The sequence below is a fragment of the Diabrotica undecimpunctata genome, chromosome 6 (genome assembly GCF_040954645.1).
Source record: "Diabrotica undecimpunctata isolate CICGRU chromosome 6, icDiaUnde3, whole genome shotgun sequence".
NCBI lineage: Eukaryota > Metazoa > Arthropoda > Insecta > Coleoptera > Chrysomelidae > Diabrotica > Diabrotica undecimpunctata.
The window spans coordinates 97,884,887-97,907,331 of NC_092808.1; the positions used below are offsets into that span (position 1 = coordinate 97,884,887).

The 22,445-nt window shown below is 32.0% G+C and overlaps 2 protein-coding genes across 2 annotated transcripts in view; one reads left to right on the forward strand and one right to left on the reverse strand.

Annotated features, from left to right (window-relative positions):
- The window catches only part of LOC140443612 (annetocin receptor-like), a 720,544-nt gene that overhangs the window by 35,919 nt on the left and 662,180 nt on the right, over positions 1-22,445 (forward strand). The window lies entirely within an intron of this gene.
- LOC140443162 (probable chitinase 10) overlaps positions 3,224-22,445 on the reverse strand; it is a 57,269-nt gene continuing 38,047 nt past the window's right edge. The window contains 4 exon segments of the mRNA XM_072534258.1: positions 3,224-3,380; positions 10,406-10,727; positions 11,298-11,516; positions 11,652-11,729. Of these exon segments, the coding sequence (XP_072390359.1) occupies positions 3,224-3,380; positions 10,406-10,727; positions 11,298-11,516; positions 11,652-11,729 (776 nt within the window).

Consider the following 22,445-nt stretch of genomic DNA (forward strand, 5'->3'; position numbering starts at 1 on the left):
AGGGTAGTTAATAACAACTATAACTATAAAGTCTAAAATGGTACGGGTATACTTCAAAGAAAATTGCATACTACACTACGTATTTTTAGAAAGTAAATGATTATTAGGTAATTCAGTAAGACATTTATTGAACTAATGAAAAATTTTTAAATAAAATTTAAAAATATATATAAACAATATTTTACTTGTTTTTTCTACAATGTAGAAAAAACAAAACGGGCAATAAAGCAAAATAAGAACATAAAAGTTTTGAAGAGGAGCGTACAAAAGGGGAAAATAGAAATTAACAAACTGAGAAACAGCACTGGAGAAGAAACACCGAACAGATATTAAGAATAGTCGAAGAGTTCTACACAGAGTTATATAGATCAAGAAAAAAAGATAACAATACGGAACCCCTAATTACACTAAAAACTGGGGTATTAAACCAAGGATCAGATTTAATGCCCGATATAACAAAATCAGAAATCAAAGAAGCCCTGAAGAAAATGAAATCATCGAACCCCGGGTGAAGATGGAATAGTATCAGAAGCACTAAAAATTGGAGGGGATGTATTACTTGAAAAAATTAAACAACTTTTCAATATCTGCCTTCACAGCGCCAATATTCCAACAGACTGGAACAACGCTACTATGATTCTATTACACAAAGCAGGAGATAAAGCAAATTTAGAGAATTACAGACCGATTAGCCTCCTCAGCTATATATATATATATATATATATATATATATATATATATATATATATATATATATATATATATATATATATATATATATAAGTTGTTTACGCGAATACTAGTTAAGAGAATGGAAAGAAAATTAGAGACTTATCAACCAAGGGAACAGGCAGGATTCCGAAAAAGTTACGGAACAAATGATCATCTACAAAGTATAAAAACCCTAATAGAAAAAGCAGTGGAATACAATAAACCTCTAGTTCTAATATTTATCGATTTTCACAAAGCCTTTGACACAGTTGAGCTAAGCAAAATATTACAGGCGCTTAAAGAATGCAGGCTAGATTATAGATATACTAAATTATTATACAAAATATACCTGCAGGCAACAACCACTGTCAGATTACATACTAACAGTAATCGCATAAAAATAGAACGGGGGGTTAGACAAGGAGACCCAATGTCACCTAAACTTTTTAATACGGTGCTAGAACATGCTTTTAAGAATTTGGATTGGATGACAAAGGGAATAAAAATAGATGGAGAATATCTAAACAACTTACGTTTCGCCGATGATATACTTATAATAGCTGAAGATCTAGGTATGGCAAGAGAGATGGTACAGGAACTCGTTGTGGCTACAGAAAGTGTAGGTTTAAATAAAAATATCCCGAAAACAAAAATCATGACCAATTTGGTACCCAACCAGAACATCAGTATTGGTGGAAAAGAAATAGAACTCGTAGATAGATATAAATACCTGGGACATGAAATTATGATTGGCAGGGATAACCAGACTCATGAACTGAAGAGAAGAATCGGCCTTGGGTGGGCAGCATTTGGAAAACTGAGAGAAACTTTTAAAAGTGAGCTGCCCACATGCCTAAAGAGAAAGGTATTTGATCAGTGCGTCCTCCCAGTCTTGACGTACGGAGCAGAAACACTTACCTTAACAAAAGCAGCAGCTACCAAACTGAGAGTCACGCAGAGAAGAATGGAGCGGTCCATGTTAGGAATAACTCTGCGAGACAGAATAACCAACGAAGACATCAGGAGAAGAACCGGAGTGACTGACATCATCGAGAAGATAGCCAGACTAAAATGGAGATGGGCAGGACACATAGCCAGAATGACAGATGGGCGATGGACAAAGAGGTTATTGGAATGGAGGCCAAGGGAAGACAAGAGAAGCGTCGGTCGACCACCTACAAGATGGACTGACGATTTAAGAAAACTCAATAAAAACTGGATGAGAGCGGCGCAAGATAGACGGGATTGGAAACATGAGGAAGAGGCCTATGTTCAGCAGTGGACTCTTGAGGCTGGATGATGATGATAAACAATATTTTATGTGATTCAATATTTGATTCGTTGAGAATATTATTATAACGAAATTACTATATCCGGTTCTTAAATTTTGTAATAAATATACAAAGAGGTTTTAACAGAAATTATGAGGAAAATCTGCTGCCAAATATGTACATGTTAATAGATGCGTAGTAGTAATGAAGGATTTTCAGGCAATTTATTGCTCTTACTATTATTGCACGTACGCACGAAATTGTGTTTAATAATTTTGCAACTGTATCAGTTTTTCTTTGCCTGATTTTGTTAATAATTTAGAGAGCTAACCGAAAGTCCCACTGTAGGAAACATAGAGTTTTTGGTTATTGAGATCCATAAAGCAGAGTAACTTTTTACCCTATTTTTTAAAATCAAGTTTATATTCTAATAAGTTTCTCGATCGAAAGACTTTCAGTTATTTAATATGACTAACTGTAATAATTAGTTATACGTAAAGATGGGATAAAATGCAAAGAAAATCATTTAAAAAATGCGCATTTTAATGCACCTATTTTTTTTAAATGCAAGAAAATGCTTAAAATATGCAAATAACGTTTAAAATACAATGATGATTCAAATTGTTTGTTTTAATATTTGAACCATATTTAGAACATTTAAACACTAAAACTACTTTTTGAGGATTTATAATTTGAGGTACTCTTTGAGGCGCAGTTCCATATTAGTGGTCTTATAGCAGGTCTTATTAGTGTTTTGTATACAGTCAGTTTAATTTATTTAGGCATTTTTGAGGCCATCTGTCTTCTTAAGCCATAGTAACACTTATTGGCAAGCACTATTCTTCTTTTGATTTCTTCACTGACGTTGTTATCTTTGGTTAGCAGCGATCCTAAGTATATGAAGGTGTCAACACCTTCCAGTTCTAGGTCATCAATTATTATTCGTGTAGTTGTCGGGTTGCTTGACCTAGTGCAACACATATATTTGGTTTTTTGAACATTTATATTTAGTCCCATTCTGTGTGCAGTTCCATATCGAGATAGTTATATATTTGTAAATATTACCCACCACAATTTTTGAAGCGAAGCTTCTATACTGGCGTTGTATTACTTTTTTTAGCGTCATAAAATAGCGATTCTTGACATCGATTCACTACTACTCTCGATCAATCAGTATAATTAGATAAAATAACTAACGAAATATAAACATCAAATAAGAAGTAAAAAATAAAGAATATCTGTCAAACACAAATTTGCCATCCTGGTAATCGATTTATATCGAAATTATCTTCTTCGTCTGTTAGAATATTAGGCTCAGGAGTTTCAATAAATATCTGATCCACATCTAAATCATCTTCATATACTATTTGGAAAGCTTTCTCTAAAGTCGAAGCCCGTCTGAATAAAATAAATGTAGAAATAATTAAATAGGAAGATTATATGGGAATATACTGCGAGAAAAGATAGAGCAAGCGATAAAAGGCAAAATCGGGGAGGATCAGGCAGGCTTCACGGCAGGAAGATCATGCATAGACCACATATACACACTGGAACAACTGTTGGAAAAGAAAAAAGCAAAAAATAGAGATATACAGTTGGCATTTGTGGACCTGAGAAAGGCGTATGACTCTGTACCAAGGTCAGAACTATGGGAGGTAATGTACAAATTAGAAATACAGACGGAACTCATAGAAGCTACAAAAGCTCTGTATAAAGAAAATAAAGTGTCCATTAAAATGGGAACAAGAATCAGAGGAGACTTCACCACAACAAAAGGGCTCCTGCAGGGTTGTTCCACATCTCCAACCCTATTCAAAATATACTTAGAGAAAGCCTTGACTACATGAAAAAGAAAATGCGAAGGCATGGGAGTACCGGTACGGAACGAATACCTATATACATTAAGTTTTGCACAAGACCAAGACGACCTCAGCTACATGATGAAGAAACTACAAGAAGAATATACCAAGGCTGGCCTAGATATTAACCTCGAGAAAACAGAGTACCTATCTACAAGTGAAGAATATATAAAAGATCTACAGATTGACGACAACGTAACAATCAAAGGAAAGGATAAATTCAAATATCTGGGGTTTATAATCACGAAAAATGCAACAACAGAGGAAGAAATTACACAAAGATTAGGACAAACAAGAACAGCAATCCGACAACTTAACTCAGTATGGTGGGATAGACACCTAAATATGAAGACAAAAACGCAGATTTATAAAACATTAGTGCGAAGTATTATGACATATGGGGCTGAAAATTGGATCATAAACAAGAAAAACAGCAGTTAGATAGTAGCAACAGAGATGGAATGCCTGCGAAGATGCTGCAGAGTAACAAGAATGGATAGGAGAAGCAATGACGAAATAAAGCAAAGAACATCAATAGAAACAGACATACTAACATATATAGAACAAAAAAGATTAAAGTGGTAAGGACATGTAAGAAGAACTAGCGACAGCAGATGGATAAAGAGAATAACCGAATGGAGCCCCATAGGAAGGAGGAAAAGAGGACGACCCCGAAAATCCTGGAGGAACGAAGCAGACGACGCCATTAGTAAGAGAGGCCTAAACGATGGAGAATGGGACAACAGAGAGAGATGGAAACGGTTGAGCGAGGGAAGGCAGTGAATACTGTAGAATCCCTAAATATATATATATATATATATATATATATATATATATATATATATATATTAAATAGTTGCGTATTGACCTAGCGTTGCCATATGGCAACACTGAGATCACGGTTACTATGAATGCACCTCAAATAATAATTTTATGTATTTTACAACATTACTAAAGTATAATTTCACTATTTGAGAGAGTGAGTCATCGTTTAAAGGCCCAGAAATGCGGAAAGCCGTTTGGAAATCCAGTGACGTACACTTACTTTTATTTTAACGTTAATTATATTTTATTTTTCAAATATTAATGTTCGAAATAGGCCACAATATATTTATTTACAAGTTTTTACTGACGTTTCGATCTCTATATCCAAAGACCGCTTTCAAAGATATAAATGATAGTTATATTTATTTTATTTGTTTATTATTATATATTTTTATAATCTTATATTGTTTATTTTCTTTTTTTTTCTATCTTTAAAAACGGAATATAGATCGAAACGTCAATGTATTAAACATGTTTATAGATATATTGTGGCTTATGTCCAACCTTCTCCCTAAAAATACAGAATGCCCCAAACAAGCAGCTATAGAAAAATAAATATATCTGTCATTTGTATGTTTGAAAACGGTCTTTTTATAGAGATCGAAACGTCCGTAAATTAAACATTTGAATAAATATATTGTGGCTTATTCCCAACATTATTTCTAAAAATACAGAACGACAAGCGAAAAGCCATAGAAAATAAATAGTACTATCATTTGTATAATTGAAAACAGTCTCTGGATATAGAGATCGAAACGTCAATAAATAAACATATGAATAAATATTTTGTGGCTTATTCCCCACATTCCCCTAAAAATACAGAATGCCACAAACAAAAAGCTATAAAAAAGAAGTAATTTTGCAGAAAGTTTACTGATACCAACCGGCTGTCGCGGAAGTTACGCTAAAACGTCTTTTGACGTGACCCGTCCTTAAAGAGTTACACAATGAAATTTTTTTAAAACAAATTTTAAGACAGTTTCCACACCACCCCAGAGGTATGTCTTGTGGCGCGATACTTTTTTTAAATGGGTGTTCGCCAAGAGCCATATTGTCTTATTAAATAAAATGAACAAAACATTTAAACAGTATAAAACAAAACAAAATAAAATCCTATAAAACAAAATAAAATTCTATAAAAACAAAATAAAAATAATGTTTGATGTGTTTAAACACAAAAACTATACACACTTACTATGTTCTTCTCCTTTTTTTTTATTTTTGGTTTTTTTATGCTGATGTTCTTATTAAACTATTAGAAAATATTATTCGCTGTCTAAACCTGAAGATGCAGTGCTGCTATCGCTGTCATTATCTTCACCACCTGGTGTAATTATAATTGGCTCTAGTAAAACTTTGATATGAGTGTCAAGTTCCCACATACGATGTTCTTCTTTAATTATGTGGCCTATACATTTAGCCCATTTCTCTGGAGTTACATGGAGGATTGCTTGAATCAAAAGTTTCTTAATTTCGTTTAATTTGAACGTTTTGTTATTGAGTGCTACTTCTCCTTTCACTTGCTTCCAAATAAGTTCAATGGGATTAAATTCGCAATGATAAGGTGGTAGACGCAGAACTTTGACACCATAATCTTTTGCAGTTTCATCTACAGCATATTTAAGATATTCAATTTTCCTTAACCGTGCAATGTCAAGTAGCTAAATTTTGAGCATTAATTCTTCGTATGCAATCCCCTTTTCTGTAAGCCATTCTTGAATCTCCCCTTTCAATTTCTTTAATAATCAACTGTTTTTTTCGACTCAAATTGAAGAAAACCATCATCAAGAAACCCTGTATCACTTCCTATATGGCTGACGATTAAACGCCGTCCCTTTCCTGATGGTGCTTTTAATCCTGTATATCAGCCTTCTATAAATGCTTCGCGTTTACTTTTGACATTTAAATCTTGCCAAACTTTATCAACTGTATGACCTTTTCCAACCTTGGTTAATCCAGGTTTCATCCAAATAACATATTTTGCGTCCAGTGCTGCGAATTTTGGGTATTTCTTCTAAATACTTTCTTCTCCGCACAATAATTTTATTTTTTTCTAATAGCATACTTTTTCTGTTGAGTTTTACATATCGAAAGTTCATTTCACGCATGGTCCTGGTTAAGACTCTACGAGATATCTTGGGTAAGGAGTCATCGTTTTCGAGCTTTTGAGAAATATTTTTCAGTGTTGGAATTTCACTCCGAAAATAAAGTGAATGAATTTTTCGACGTATAATATTCCTTGTCTCGTCATCCAAAACAATGATTTTCCTAACTCTAGTTTTACCTTTTTCTTGCTTTTTATTTTCCGATGTATTTTTAAGTACACGATAAATACAGCTAACGGATACTTTTGTTAAACTGCTACAAATGTCGACCGCTTGGCTAACATTTAATTCCATTTTTCTGCCGACAATTCCTTCATAAACGTTTCGTATTATTACCTTCTTTTCGGACGTTAACATTTTCCGTCTCTTTTGCGGCATTTCATTTTTGGAATCAACATCAGAATTTTGCAGTCTTCTTGGAACAACTCGGTTTTTCGTCCAACTCCAATAAAACTCAAACCAAATAATCACAGAATATAACTAAAAATTTACTATAAAACGACAAACTATAACACTCGTATTATCAATAACACGTTTTATCAATAACACAAACTTATCGCATAAAATACCCTACCCTCAGAAACGTCAATGTAATGAACTATTGTTGATGGGCACTCGCTCGACAAAAACTAGTTTTACGGGTTTCTGTGGATCTGAATTGAAACGGAGTTCCTTCGCTAATTCCAAAGTTGCCAAACGATTGAAAAATATTGTTTTAAAATATTGATTTTTATTTTATAAATTTAAATATGTAACAAAACGGAACATATAAATAAAATTTATTTCATTACAATTTTGTGCTTAATTTTTACTATTGAAAAAATCAGGTTTTTTTGTATTTTTATGACAGTAATAATCGCTGCGTGGAAGAATACAGGTTTTGTATGACCATAATTACTACTTGTGAACAAGAATTGGCTACACTGTAAGACAACTTCTGGTCAAGTCTACTTGAGAGAAGAAGCACAAATAAATATACTACTTTATATATTCTGTAATTTCTTATGAGGAAACGCAAATTGCAATCGAGAAAACAGGCAGTTTTCGAGGGCCGCTGTGTACATTTAAATTTGAGGATATTCGGCGTTTAAACTATGATATCACTCTTCTAAATTGAGGGTTTCTACTATACTAAAGTTTCATCTGTTTGATATTTATTAAAGTAAGAATCCCTTAATGACCTACAGATATTGGATTGTACCTATTTGGAAGAATTACTAAGAATGAAATTATAGATAAAATCTATGTATTCTTAATTGAAAAATGGTAAAAGTGATTATGAAAATGTTTATTGTGCCGTGATTAAAAACCTAAATATATTAATGAATTTACGATAGTAAATTTGTCGAGAATAATAGACCTATTGTTAAACTAAAATCACAGACAATAAAGATGAACATGAATGAATACCTTTGTAATTCCTCTAGGTAGAAATATATTTCTGCTATACTAGTATTGTAGAATTGTATTGTATTGTATTGTATTTTATATATTTATCGTATATCCAATATTGTTTATACTATTTTTTTCATAGTGACTTTTGCAGCCGAGACACATTACTTTAATTTAAATAAAAAGCAATAATAAATTAGTCTAAATAAAGTATATTACTTGCGGTGATGGCTATTATTATCTAATCATAAGACTCCCATGGGACTGACGCGGCTTTGTTCGTAAATATAGTTTCCTTGTTCGTAAATAAATATAATATCCTCGGGTATACCACGATTTAAGGGTGTTTACTAAAATTTAAGAAAAAGCTATGTTATATTTATTAATATCCCTTAAAAAAATTGATATGTCGCTATTTTAAATTTAATATTTAACTTTATAATTAGTTTTTATATTTATTGTTTCATCCATTTTTCTTTAAGCAATAAAGAAAATAAAAGAATACTGATGAAATTACAGTGTTGTTGATGATAGAAAAATTATTTTGACATTAAAAATCGATTACGGTTTCCATTGGACTTTATAACCTACTTATAAACTACTTCTAAACTTCCCTACTTTAAGCAGAGAAGTTAACTGTGACCTATATTAGTTCACAGGGAAACATTTTGGCTCATAAATTTATATATCATTTAGTGACATATATGTATTTTCAGACTTTTTCAAGGATATAATTTATTTGTATTTGGTCTGAATACAAATACAATTATTGACTAAACTTCAAAGCCGACCTAGGATTAGTAACGCCAGTTACATGGAATACAAAACAAATAACTATTCTAACCAATCTTTAGAATTTAAAAATCCTAATGAACAGCCAGAATACCTTTAGTTAAGTACAAAACAGTACATGGCTATATGTTTGAAGTTTGAAACTAAATATCTTAACAACACATAAAGTGTTGTATATTTTTTATTTACCATATTTTATACCTTATATATCGATGGTGTAGCACACAAATGTTGTAAGTGCTAAAGTTACTGTTTTGAGAAAAAGCGGTTTGAAGTTTAAACCTTTCTATTAAATCACGAATTCCTAAGAAAATCACAAATTATCTTCAATAACGTCAAAAGGCAATCAAATATAAGTTTAATTAATAACATTAAAAAAAAATTACTTGTAATATTTTTGTTAAATACTTTGTTACTTACCACCTTTGTGCATAACCATTACTTGGCAAACTGGTTCAAATTATGTTACGGTAAACAGATGATAAAACACAGGTTTTGATTCAAATGACAACAAACAATCTTAACATTTTTCTTTAAATGAAATAACAAAATGTGTTAAAAAAAGAATTAAAACAAAATTTGTATATTAAAAAAACTATTCGTTGTTGTCCGGTAATAATGGTTCATTAGTAACAGGAATGTCATTGATAAAATGAGCGTAATCTTGTGGAATAACACCACAATTTAAAAGAGATAAGAGATCCTTCTTTTTTGGGATACCGGCAATCTGTGAAAATATTTTTGGGTTAGTGCTAATGACTCCCAAGTTTGTGGCCTTCCTCTTAGTTTCCTTGTATCAGAAACATCTATGGTTAAAAAAGTATCATCATACAAATTGTATTTATATTTAATTACAAAAGGATCTTTTTTCTCAAAACGAATCCATTTAATTTTCTGCCACTGAACCTTTTCTTTATCTGTATTTAAAGTATTGTTAGGAGTCATAAGGTCACCAAGTTTCTGTAGATCATAAAAATCGTTGAAATTTAAATTATGTACACAGTATGGTTTAGGTTTTACTCTTGCAGCTGAAATTAGCACAGACCACTCTCTTGTAGAATAGATTTTTTTATGCTTTCTTGCTCTTTCGATTGTGGGGTGCATCGAATCAGCTTCCAAGTAAGAGTGCCCTGTCTCCATAAATTTTAAATCGAAAACTTCCAAATATTTAATTGTATTTACTGCATAGAGCAATGCGGTTGACACATACTTATTCCTGTTCTGGCCTCCACATGTATCACTGAATGTAAAAACAGGCGTCACAGTTTCCGATAAGCTATACAAGTATTTAAGGAGACACGTTCCTATTTCTGCACTGCCTTTTTTCCCATGGGTTTCGTCCCATACATAACAATGACCTGTTGCATCTGACGCATCAAAAATTGTAAAATTATATACATTTATCTTTAACTTATAAAATATTTGATTGTCTCCCGCAAATGGCACTGACAAAATTGCTTGTAAGTCAAATGTTGCGGCTCTAAAAGTTTGTCCTTTTTCTCTAGCGGCTCTTTCCTTATCTTCAGATTTCATCTGCATTGCATCATTTTCTCTCTTTTTGTGACTGTCAAATTCCTCTTTTAATGGCTCCTTGTCTTTAGCAGTATTATAAGCATTACACTTAAAACACTGGTCCTTTTTCGGAATGAAAAAATCCAATGCTGGGTCATATTTGTGGAATATCTTCTGATAAACAAATTTAGAAACCATGGTCACGTTTCGATTTTCACAGAAGCCAATGTATAATCTGTACATTTGGGATAAATTTAAATCTGAAGACAAATACTGTTTCGTTGAATCCCGCCGACAATAGTGTGATTCCACACGTGGAAAACTATCAATGTGTTCCTTGACAAGCAATACATCTTGTTCCTTTGTAACATTATGAGGTCTTTTACCTTTTGTTTTATCAAATCCAGTGTAGGTGTATTACCCACATTTTTCATACATGTTTCAATTACCCGATGGGAAATACTAAATGTTTTACAAAAAAAATTTAAACACACTCGAATTCTCAAGCCTTCGACTTTTTTAATTAAAAAATCCTTAAAGTTTTACGTCTTGACTGTTCTACTTGTTGTTTTCTTCTTTTTATTGGAACATCGGTCACTAATAAACTCCGGTGTAATTTTTGCTTATCATAGTCGCCCATTTCCCAGTATTCGCGACAAATAATTATTCTTAGTTCTTCAGTAATATTTTTTTCACATTTATACCTACATTTGGTGCAGTTAACGGGCAAAGGCTTCTTTTCTTCAACTGTTTTCCACTCCTGTTTATATATTTCTTTCCACTAAGCCTATTTCTTTTCACAACGGACCTTTTCCATAAAAACTTATTACCTTGTTTTCTCTTCTTTGTTTTATTGTTTTGTTGTGCGAGCTCTTCCCGGTGTTGTTCAAGGGGTTCTTCCATTATCTGGTCCTCATCTGAGCTTAATTCTGAATCTGAAGGTACGTATGACTCACTAGAATTTTCAAAAGGGTCTCTTTCACTTTCACTGTCCTTGTTTGATGCAACCGAAAATATTTTTGCATGTGCTAGGAAGCTCACTTTGTAATCTGCTCACATCTACAAACAAAAATTACAAATGTATAAAATAGGGACTATTAGTTATCTATATTAACCATTTTCTTTATTTATTTCATATTATTTATGAGGTTTTCTCTACAATTACTTGATATAATATTACTTACTTGATATACTTTCTGTAGATAGAATAACCTCAGACGTACTTGTGGAACTTTCCTTTTGGTGATCAATTATACTAGAATCTAGAAAACAAAAGTTTTACTTTTAAAATTAAACATGTCTTATAAATAACGTACCAGTTTTCCTTTGCATTAATGCCAATTCTACCATTTTTGCCACCCTGGAAGTCATTTTATTACAGAAAATCAGGAGCATGCACAAAATACTTTTGTCACTCAGTAAACAATATTGTATAAGCTCAAAATTAACACGTGTAAAGTGGTAGGTACACCATTTGTTGGATAAACCGTCAAAGAAATGCATGCACAAATGTGGTACGTGATTTTACAACAAGTGCGCATACAGATTTTAAATGTGAAGTACTTATACTGAATGGCAGATGGCGTTAGAGGTATTAAATTTATGGATTCAATCTACCACCTTTGTGCACAATAATTCTATAGCTTTAAATATACTTACGTGATACTTAACTCATTTTTCCTAAAGATTGCACTTACAACATTTGTGCGCTACACCATCGATATGAGGTTTTAATTTCCACCTTAAAAATATTTTTTAAAATACAATTATTTTAATGAGAATATTATTGAGAAGTTTATTGACGTTTCAATTTTCACTTCGGAAATTAGTCTCAAAATACAAACATTAATATACATAATCTCAAAATACAATTTTTTTTCGTTTTTCGATATTAAAGTTGTCCTGGGACGGCTGCATTGAAAGATAGTTAATTTTATTATATGAAATCAATTTTAAACTTACGAATAGCTGTATTAAAAAATAATGATAGCATTTGATTGATAACAAAAGAAAGCTGCACACACAATATATAAATGCATAAGACAAATATATACTTGTATCTTGAAATTAACCATACAAATAAAGCTCCAAATATAGAAATAAAACTTTAGGACACATGAACCTGACTACTGACGTTAAAATATTTTAAAAACAGAAGTGAAATTTACAACGCATCTTGACAAGTGTATTGTGGTTCATCATTGAGCTTCAGCAGCTCGAAAAGTTTAATTAATGAACTTTCTTCATTGGTATCGGTCAACTATTATACTCGTATGTTTTTCCTTAATTTCTGCTGAGAAGCTTATTTTTAATATTTACCCATCGCTGTGAAGATCTACCGAGCTAAAGCTGACTCTGAGACCTTTCTTGAAATAACAACCGAAGTTACGCGCAGAAAAGAAATATCACAAATACGAAAGTTTTCAAAGCAACATATAGACTTATCCTGACTTTTGGCAGCGAATCATGGACACTAACTTAGGATAGCATATCAGTGAGAAGAGTGTTTTAAGCAAAAATATTGAAAACAAAAAAAAGGAAGACCAAGATAAACATGGAACGAAGTAAAGGGGAAGATATTGGAGAAAAGAGGAGTGACGCGGACAGACGCAAGGTATTAAAAAATAAAAAAATATATAGATCGCTTAAAAAAATATATATATAATGTTAGATCACCAGAAGTATGTTCAAGAATTTTTTAGAATTTTTAAAGTAGTACACGGCAGTAAAAAATCGAAAAAACCGTTTGTTATGTTTGTATCTGTGTAAAACTCGTGTACCTAGATACTTTGATCATTTGGACATAAGGTCAAAATAAGTGTAAAATATATGCATGTATCAAAATTAGACCAATACCAACAAAGATATGATATAGTGTCCCTTTAGCAATGCTGTCATGTTTGTTTTTCTCTTAAAATTTGTTCTAAAAACTATAGATTTAGTTTTTAATTTTAGTTTTAAAACCAGTCTTCGGACAGACTCTGATCTGTATAGTAGTGTGAAGGATAAGATATGTAAATTCTGATTTTAAATTGCTGGTAACAATAAATACATAAAGTGTTTTTTTGCTTCTTCTTGATAGCGTGGTCATATAAGTCAACATCATCATTGATTTTGCAACCCATGGTGGGTCTTGGCCTGCTCAAGGCTAAGTCTCTCCTATTCTTCGCCTTGGCTTTCCAGTTTCGTACTCCTAACATTCTCAAGTCTTCTTCCACCTGATCCTTAAATCGTACTCTGGGTCTGCCTCTCCTTCTCACTTCATATATTCTTTGGTTATAAATATGTTTTGGTGGCTCCATATCATTCATTCTCTCTATGTGACCTAACCACCGCAGCTGGTTTATTTTGATGGACCTAATAATATCAGGTCTGTCATTAAACGTTCTTCATCGCTCTTTGTCATCGTCCATGTTTCCGTCGCGTAGGTGAGGACGGGCTTGATAAGAGTTCTGTATATCACTAGTTTTGTTCTTTTTGTAACTAGGCTTGTTGTTAAAATTTATTTTAATCCATAATATGCTCTATTTGCCAGATAAATCCGTCTGTTAATTTCTGCACTTACTGCATTATTCTGATTAATTTGTGAGCCTAGGTATATAAACTCTCTTACTCCTTCAAAAGTATATGTTCCGATCGTTGGTCATAAGTACTAATAATTTATTGTGCTACTGTTTGCATTTGTTTTAAAACATCAATTCATTTTTAGAAAGCGTAAAAGATAAAAAATATAGAAAAAATAAAAAGAAATACTTTTTATTTTTTCTTTATATTATATTTATATTTGATTATCTTCTGGTTACAAATAAATATTTTTCTAAAACATGTTCATGTGTATATAAGAAAGTATTCACTTATTTGCAATAAATATTCAATGTAACGAAAGTATTATTTTTGATAAAATCAAAAAGTCGTTTGTATAATAGAATTATAGTAAAACATGGCTATCGATAACACACTGACATGGAAAAGTAGAAAAACTAAAAGTAACAAATATATCAAATCTTATTAATGCCTACACTGCGCGCCAAAAATTATTGTATAATTTTAAAAATCCTGGCAAACCAAATAATTTTAATATTTAAATTTTTTAATAATATATTATTGTTACCTCTGGCATATTGTCAATTTGTATATTATCAAGAGATCAGTAAGAAAAGCTGATGTTTTTATCATTTTTGTAAGCAAATTAAAAACATGCTAGTTGTGCTTCATTTAAATTCAAATTTAGTTGGGTTGGAATACGTTATGCTGAATATTCAAAGACGTGTTTTAATATTAAATGTTTTTTTTACAATGAACCACCAGAGGCAAGAAAATCTAAATTTGTCAAAAAGTGACTGTATTAAAATCGTTACTTTTTGCATCAAGTTTAACGCGCTGAACGGTTTAATGTCACTCAGTTAACCATTTTAAGAGTATTAACACGTTATACTGTTACTGAAAGTGACTGAAAAAGACCCGGTCAATGCCGTAGAAGGATTACAACTCCTAATAGTGTATCGTGTTCCTAATCAAGACCAGTTTTTGGCACTTCGTATACTGAGACAAAGGTTTGTTACCAGCACTTCTCTACAAAATAAATTTTTGGATCGTTATAACTTAAGAATCATATACGAAGGCGGTTGCGTTTCGATTTAATTTGAGTCTCTTACCACTCCCTGACACGTGTTCCTGGGTCTACCCGTCATCAGAGAGAGTTTGTAAGAAAACTCAAACCAAATCAAAACGCACCGACTACTATGGCAATTATAGGAAAAATAATTACCAGAGTATGCTACTAGAGACCTCTAGTGAGGAAAGTTGAAGTTAAATGTGTCGATAGCAATTAAAGTAAACTGTATACCCAAGCTTAATCAAGCCATTCAGAGCGATGCTGAGAATATTTATATTCCACTATGCATCAACAATTTACCCATATAAATTACCATCATTCTTGTACTCATTGCGTCGAGTAAGGACGATAAATATACGAAGGCGGTTGCGTTTCGATTTAATTTGATGAATGATGGTAATTTATATGGGTAAATTGTTGATGCATAGTGGAATATAAATATTCTCAGCATCGCTCTGAATGGCTTGATTAAGCTTGGGTATACAGTATACTTTAATATTGCTATCGACACATTTAACTTTATCTTTCCTCACTAGAGGTCTCTAGTAGCATACTCTGGTAATTATTTTTCCCCTAATTGCCATAGTAGTCGGTGCGTTTTGATTTGGTTTGAGTCTTCTTACAAACTCTCTCTGCTGACGGGTAGACCCAGAAACACGTGTCAGGGAGTGGTAAGAGACTCAAATTAAATCGAAACGCAACCGCCTTCGTATATTTATCGTCCTTACTCGACGCAATGAGTACAAGAATGCTGGTAATTTATATGGGTAAATTGTTGACGCATAGTGGAATATAAATATTCTCAGCATCGCTCTGAATGGCTTGATTAAGCTTGGGTATACAGTTTACTTCAATTGCTATCGACACATTTAACTTCACTTAAGAATCAACCAAAATACGATAAAGAGAAGACTTGCGGCAATTGACATGCGCCCTTGGAGGGCACCCACTGTCCCATTATTGACCAGAGATTATAGAAGGCAAAGAACATGTTATTCTTTGCCTTCTATGGCAAAGAACATATTGCATTTTGCTTTTTAACAAGAACAAGATGCATTTTGCTCGTGAACATATTGTTTGGAATAATGACGAGTGAAGAAAAATATTGTCTACCCATCAATCCAGGTACTGTCCTTTTTCTAATAACAGGCAGAACAAAGTGTACTGAAGGCCTGGGGAACGATACGCACAATATAACACTGTAGGGCCAATACAGTATGGTGGCGGCTCGGTATTGGTGTGGGATGGGATTAATTTGGAGGCTCGCTTGGAGTTAGTTAAAATAGATCACGAGCGGCTTACATCACACAGATTTATTACAGACATCTTATAAGAGCATGACATGCCATTTGCACCATGTATTAGGGACAATTTGATGGTTATGCAAGATAATGCTAGGCCGCACATTGCAAGTATTGTGCAGCACTATAGTTAGGAGGTTGGGATTCCTGCCATAGTTTGGCATGTAAGAAGTCCCGATCTTTACCCAATAGAATATGTTTTGGACATCTTAGGGAGTCCACTACGACAACTATCTAATGCACCAAGCACATTAGATCAACTGTTCTTGCGATTAGTTATAAACGCAATTATAAATAAGAACGGTAATTTTTAGTATAAGAGATCGCCGTCAAGCAGTAATAAATGCCAGAGAATGCAATACTCGCTACTAGTTTACTTTTCTTAAACTTTTAAATTTTTTGAAAAATTTTCAATTTCGTTATTTATTTATGATATTTTTATTGCAATACATATTTCGTAAAGTTTCTTATTTCGGAGATTCAGTTTGAATAACTATTAGATACTTCATTAACGCTAAAAAATATATCTCAATTTTTAAGTTATTCTGAGTACTGAATACTGCTGTGTCGAAACTAAAAGCAAAAAATCGAAAATATGTTTTCTCAAATTAATTTCTGAAATTCATCATGTGTGGAAACGATAATCTCCATACGATAATATGTATTTCAAACTTTAAATGCAATTAAAAAGCAAATAAATACAAAACCTTTTTATTTATTAAATTATAAATTTTTGATTCCCGTTGCTTAGCTTAAGTGGTTCACAGGGCCAAATCTAAGGTTAAACTTAAGGTCTTAAGTTAAGATGTTCGTCTTTGAAATTATCATAACTTCTGTTTTAAGAGTTCAAAAGGATTTGCTCGTTATCCAAATTACAGGTATTGATGTCTACTGATAAACCAATTAATTTTCAAAAGAGTAGCGTTTCTCTACTCTATAACTAAAAGTATAACTTAAAACAGAGAAAAAACGGCAAAAACGCAGGAAAACCGAAGGTTCTTATTAGATTTTCGTCTTTTAAATCAACATAACTCTGATTTTAAGAGTCCAAAATAGTTTATCTAGAATCCAAATTAAACGTATTGGTATATACTATTTACCCAACTAATTTTCAAAAGGGTAGCGCATCTCTAACTAAAAATATAACTGAATAAACGACAAAAAGCCGGTTTTTTCAATTTTCAACTGCCTTTTATCACTTTAAAAAATCTAAAAAAATTTGGAAAATAGTGTTTATGGTTATACATATGTATTTTTTTCGAGCTTAAGATATTTTTTATTTTTTTGTAGGCGCTTAAAAGTTTAAAACAGTCAAATCACTTTGAATTTCCCGCAAACTCCTATTTTTTTTATTCAAATATTTTTGTAGAACACAAAAAACCTTTAATTGAAAAAAATAAAATCTGTTTTGATAAAAAATAATGCAAACTATGTCCAGAAAACAATTTTTGATGTTTTATGGAATTTTGAGATTATGTGTCAATATCGTATGCTAAAATTTGGTGAATTTTTATTTTTTGTGATACCGAACAATACTTCAAAATATGTGGGCAAGTTTCCACTGGGGCAATTTGAACATTCTGATCCGATTATGTCCTTTCTTAAGAAGTAAAATAAACTTTACATATTTTTGTAAAATCAATTTATTCAATGGTAAGTAGTTTACGGAGTAGTAAAATATACCTCAACTCGATGAATAGAGTATGAGTTTTTTGTGTTTTAAAATGACATTAAAGGTCTGAATTCACGCCACTGCGTAAACGTGGTTATTGCATGATTTTTACCAAATCTTCTGTCTTAAAAATCTCAGCCGATTTTAAGAAAATATTAATAAACAAACAATGTGTGTGAAGTGTCAATCCCCCCATTAAAGCCGTTTTAAGTTATTTACAACGATATTTACAGGATTAAAAATTTCTGATCCAGTTTAAAATTATCATACCCGTTACAAAATTTTATTTTATGTACATCTGTCTGCTATTTTTAACTACGAGCATAACATCACAGAATCACGTAAATAACACAAACAGGTATCTTAGTTTACTTACTCGAGTACCATATATACTCACCTATGTTACAAAAGGACTAAGACCCTATTATTTTCTCAACAATTAAGAAACATATTAGGTTTTGAAACTTTATTATCTTGCATATCCGGTACATTTTGGCTATTAAGAATTGTCATAAGTGGATTTGGGGTTATCTAATATGATTTAAAAAGAGCAATAAATTTCCACTGAAGTATTCACTTAATTCTTCCATTCCCATGGACCCCATTTCCACTCGCTTTGTCGCAAATTAATTGCCAACTCGTGTCTCTTAGCATTTCGTCTTTAATATATCCCCCTAGAATTTTCCGCATGTTTACGCTACAGTTGCCTTCGCCAAAATGAACTGTTCTACTTACGCGCAATATATTATGTCCTAATGTGCTTATGACATACGGTTAGTTTTTAACAAGGAAAATATTTTAGGCTGTTACGTAATCGATCTTGTAATCAGAGTCTTATAATTAAAACATAAACCTTTTCAATGTGTACGTAGTTATTATAAGAAAGATAATATGGGTCTTGTAGGATATGAGTTATTTTTGAAGATAAAACTAAAATCTAAAGTGTAGAGTAGTTGCTGCAGCAAGTTGAATTTTCAATAGTTTTCTTAGGAAGATGAAGCAGTTAAAAGCAATAAAATTTAAGCCTATAGAGCGTTTCACGTTAAGAAAATAACATTGCGGAGATAGGGCCATGTATTTCTTATGGACGATAGAAGCGCAGCGATGCCACGATGAACGAAGACAAGCACGATTTAGGGTTTTAAATAATTTGTATTTTCGTTTTCACAGACATGAATTAAATTAATGTTTTTTAACGTAATTTACCAAAAGTGCCCATTCGAAACAAGAGATGAAAAGTAGGGAAAATGATTTTAATTAAATAAATAGTATCTACAAAAGATAATTTTATTTTATCTTATTTTAATTATAGTAACGACAGTTTATTTGTTTTTCGGTAAGAATATCATATACCATGAATCATAGAAATCAGTAGAAAATATTGCTTAGTTAAATCATCCACTTTGCCGGCTATTAAAGATTTAAAAGCAAATAAACGGACCACTTGGAATGCATATATCTAATTACTAATTGCAACTTAAAATAATACGGTGTAGGTATGTCAGCGATTTTATGTCGTTCTCTGAGACTACATAATGATAATAAGGCTTTGTGGTTCTTCTGTTGTTCTTCTGACTTTACAGTTAAATGTTAATTGAAAATGGAAATTCGAAAAGTATATGGACAATCTAGTAAACCGCATGCCTGAGAGTTTTGGCAACACTGATCTCCATAAGCCTAATGTTATTTTCTTAACGTGGAACTCTGTATAGAACACTAAACATTCGTATCATTTACAAACGCTGATTATTTTTTCAAGATTTGGCAACATTGCATGACTTCTAGAAGCATAGTTATAGTTTGGTTCAAGATATAAGAAATTTGGCCTGAGGCTGGTGGGATGACCCTGTCAGCCGCAGTATTATAATAATATACAACACCTATTGATGTTACTAATCCCTCAATTGTCTTTGCGACGGGTAGCAATAGTTTTGGCTAGTTGGTAACGGCTTACTAGGCCCGGACTTTATATTATTTACAGAACTGACTCGTTACCTATCAGTGCAAAAAAATTGTTAAAATTAAAATTTCCACACAATACTTCGTATTAAAAAAAATTTTGCTATACACGAATTAGTCATCTTTGCTTACTTATCTGATTTACTCATCTGAAATTAAGTTGCTTGGAATCACAAACAATTTTCATGTTCAACGGGCTCATTACTTGAATTTTATGGAGTTAGAATATTATCTGTTTTATGTCGTTTTATGTCGTTTCCACTTTAAATAAAATGGACTTTCGATAATGAAGCTTTCTATCTTTAAATAAAAGAAAATTAAAAAATCGTTAGCAAGTATAATAGTTAAAGATAAAGAATACCTCTTATTATTATTTTATAGCCTTACAAATTATAATTCTCGTGGTAATAGGTATTTAGGTATAATTAGGTATCATTTATTTATCTAGAAAACATAATTTATGGAACATTATGAAAGGGGGCACACATATTTAAGTTTGTCATTTGCATATTCAGGCAGTTATTTTCTTGCATTTAGATCGGTGGTTAGGTCACGACTCTTCAAGTTAAATGTCACGAATTGGTGAAGCTAGTGCTAAGTGTAATACATTTATCTGATGATGCCAAAAAAATTATTGGGAATATTTATCAAACAGTAAAAAAAGATAATCCAAATCCAGACGACGGTAAATTTCTCAATCAAGGCAACATCTCGATTCACAAGGATGCCATATATAACAGTGTGGAAAATTTTTACAGATAGAATTCAACCTCTTAAAAACCGGAGTGACTTTTCTACATATAAAGAAGTAAATTAAAAAAACGCTAAAGTAATTAGAAGAGCAGTTTATAATTTCTTCTCAAAGAACCTAGTTCCAACACTTAGTATGATCTACGATCCACTTGTTAAAGACTGTTCTATTACGTATTTGCCTTCAACTTTATCAAGGTTTTTGAATCACATTAGTTTTCGATATAAGAAAATAAATAAGCGATCATTAATAATGGATTCCCCTCGACTTATTAACTGGAGAAACGAATACTTTAATGCTATATCTAAATTTAGAGATGAAGGAAGACCTATATTTTATCTGGATGAAACATGGTTCGATACCCACGATACTGCTCAAAAATGTTGAACAGACGACTCTATTAAGTGTGCACCCAATTATCCAATTAATAGAGGTCAGCGAATAATTATTCTGAACATTGGATCCAAAAATGGCTGTGTTGGAGGAGAAAGCTTTTTACTATCGGCAAAACTTTGGTTCAAAGCTGGATTACCATGAAAATATGATGAGTAACTTGTTTAAGGAATCTTTTGAAAAGAAAGTGTTGCCAAATTTGCCTTCAAAAAGTGTCATTGTAATGGATAACGCGACGTATCACAGCGAACAAAATAGAAAAATCTCCATTGTAGGCTCGACGAAACAACAAATATCGAATTTTTTGTATGAAAATTGATTAATACTTTGAAGAAATATATACAAAAAAAGAAATGTTGGAAGTTCTTCACACAAGAGTATTTGAGAAACAGTTTGGTATAGACGAATTAGCTAAACGTGATGGTCATATTATATTGCGATTACCTCCTTAATACTGTGTTTTCAACCCTATTGAATTAATCTGGAGCCAACTTACGGGAAGTTTACGGTGAAACAACTGCTGTCCCAAATTTAGTAGCCAATCGGTATCACATGTTGTAGAAGAAATAAAAAAGATTTACCCAACACTGTGAAAAAATTGTGTTCCACTTGTTATAAAAACGTAAGATCATTACAGAACATTAACCTCACATATTAAAAAAATAATTATAACATCAGATGATGACGGTTCTACTGAAGATGACAGCGATAGTGACATAGAGTTGTAATTTGTAATTATTTTTTCCATCTAAACTACATGTTACACTTTTTTTATGTTATTGTTTCTAATTTTATTATGTTATCTTTTTTAATTTTGATTTTTGCTACCACTCTTTTAATCTTTTACTGTTATTAACATTATTTTCCTTAATTTCTTTAATTTGTTCATTTCTCTTATTTCATTGTACATAATAACATACCTATAACTACATAGATATAAATACGTATTAAATATATAATATGATATTTAATTTTATATTTATTATTCCAACCCTATTAAAATATTATATGTACTTGAAGGGCAAAAGATCAGTAGGAAGACGCCAGAACTCGTGGCTGAAAGACCTGGGGAGATGGTTCGACCGCTCATCCGCAGAAATCTTTCGCGCAGCAGTTTCCAAAACTACAATTGCCATTTAGATCGCCGACCTTCGAAAGGAGACGGCGCCATGAGAAAAAGATGTACTTGAACTTTTTTGTTTATTTTAGTAAATCCGCTCCAGGAGGGTCTGTTGTTTGTTATTATAATACTAAATCGGTAGGGAGATCCCACCAGCGTCAGGCAAA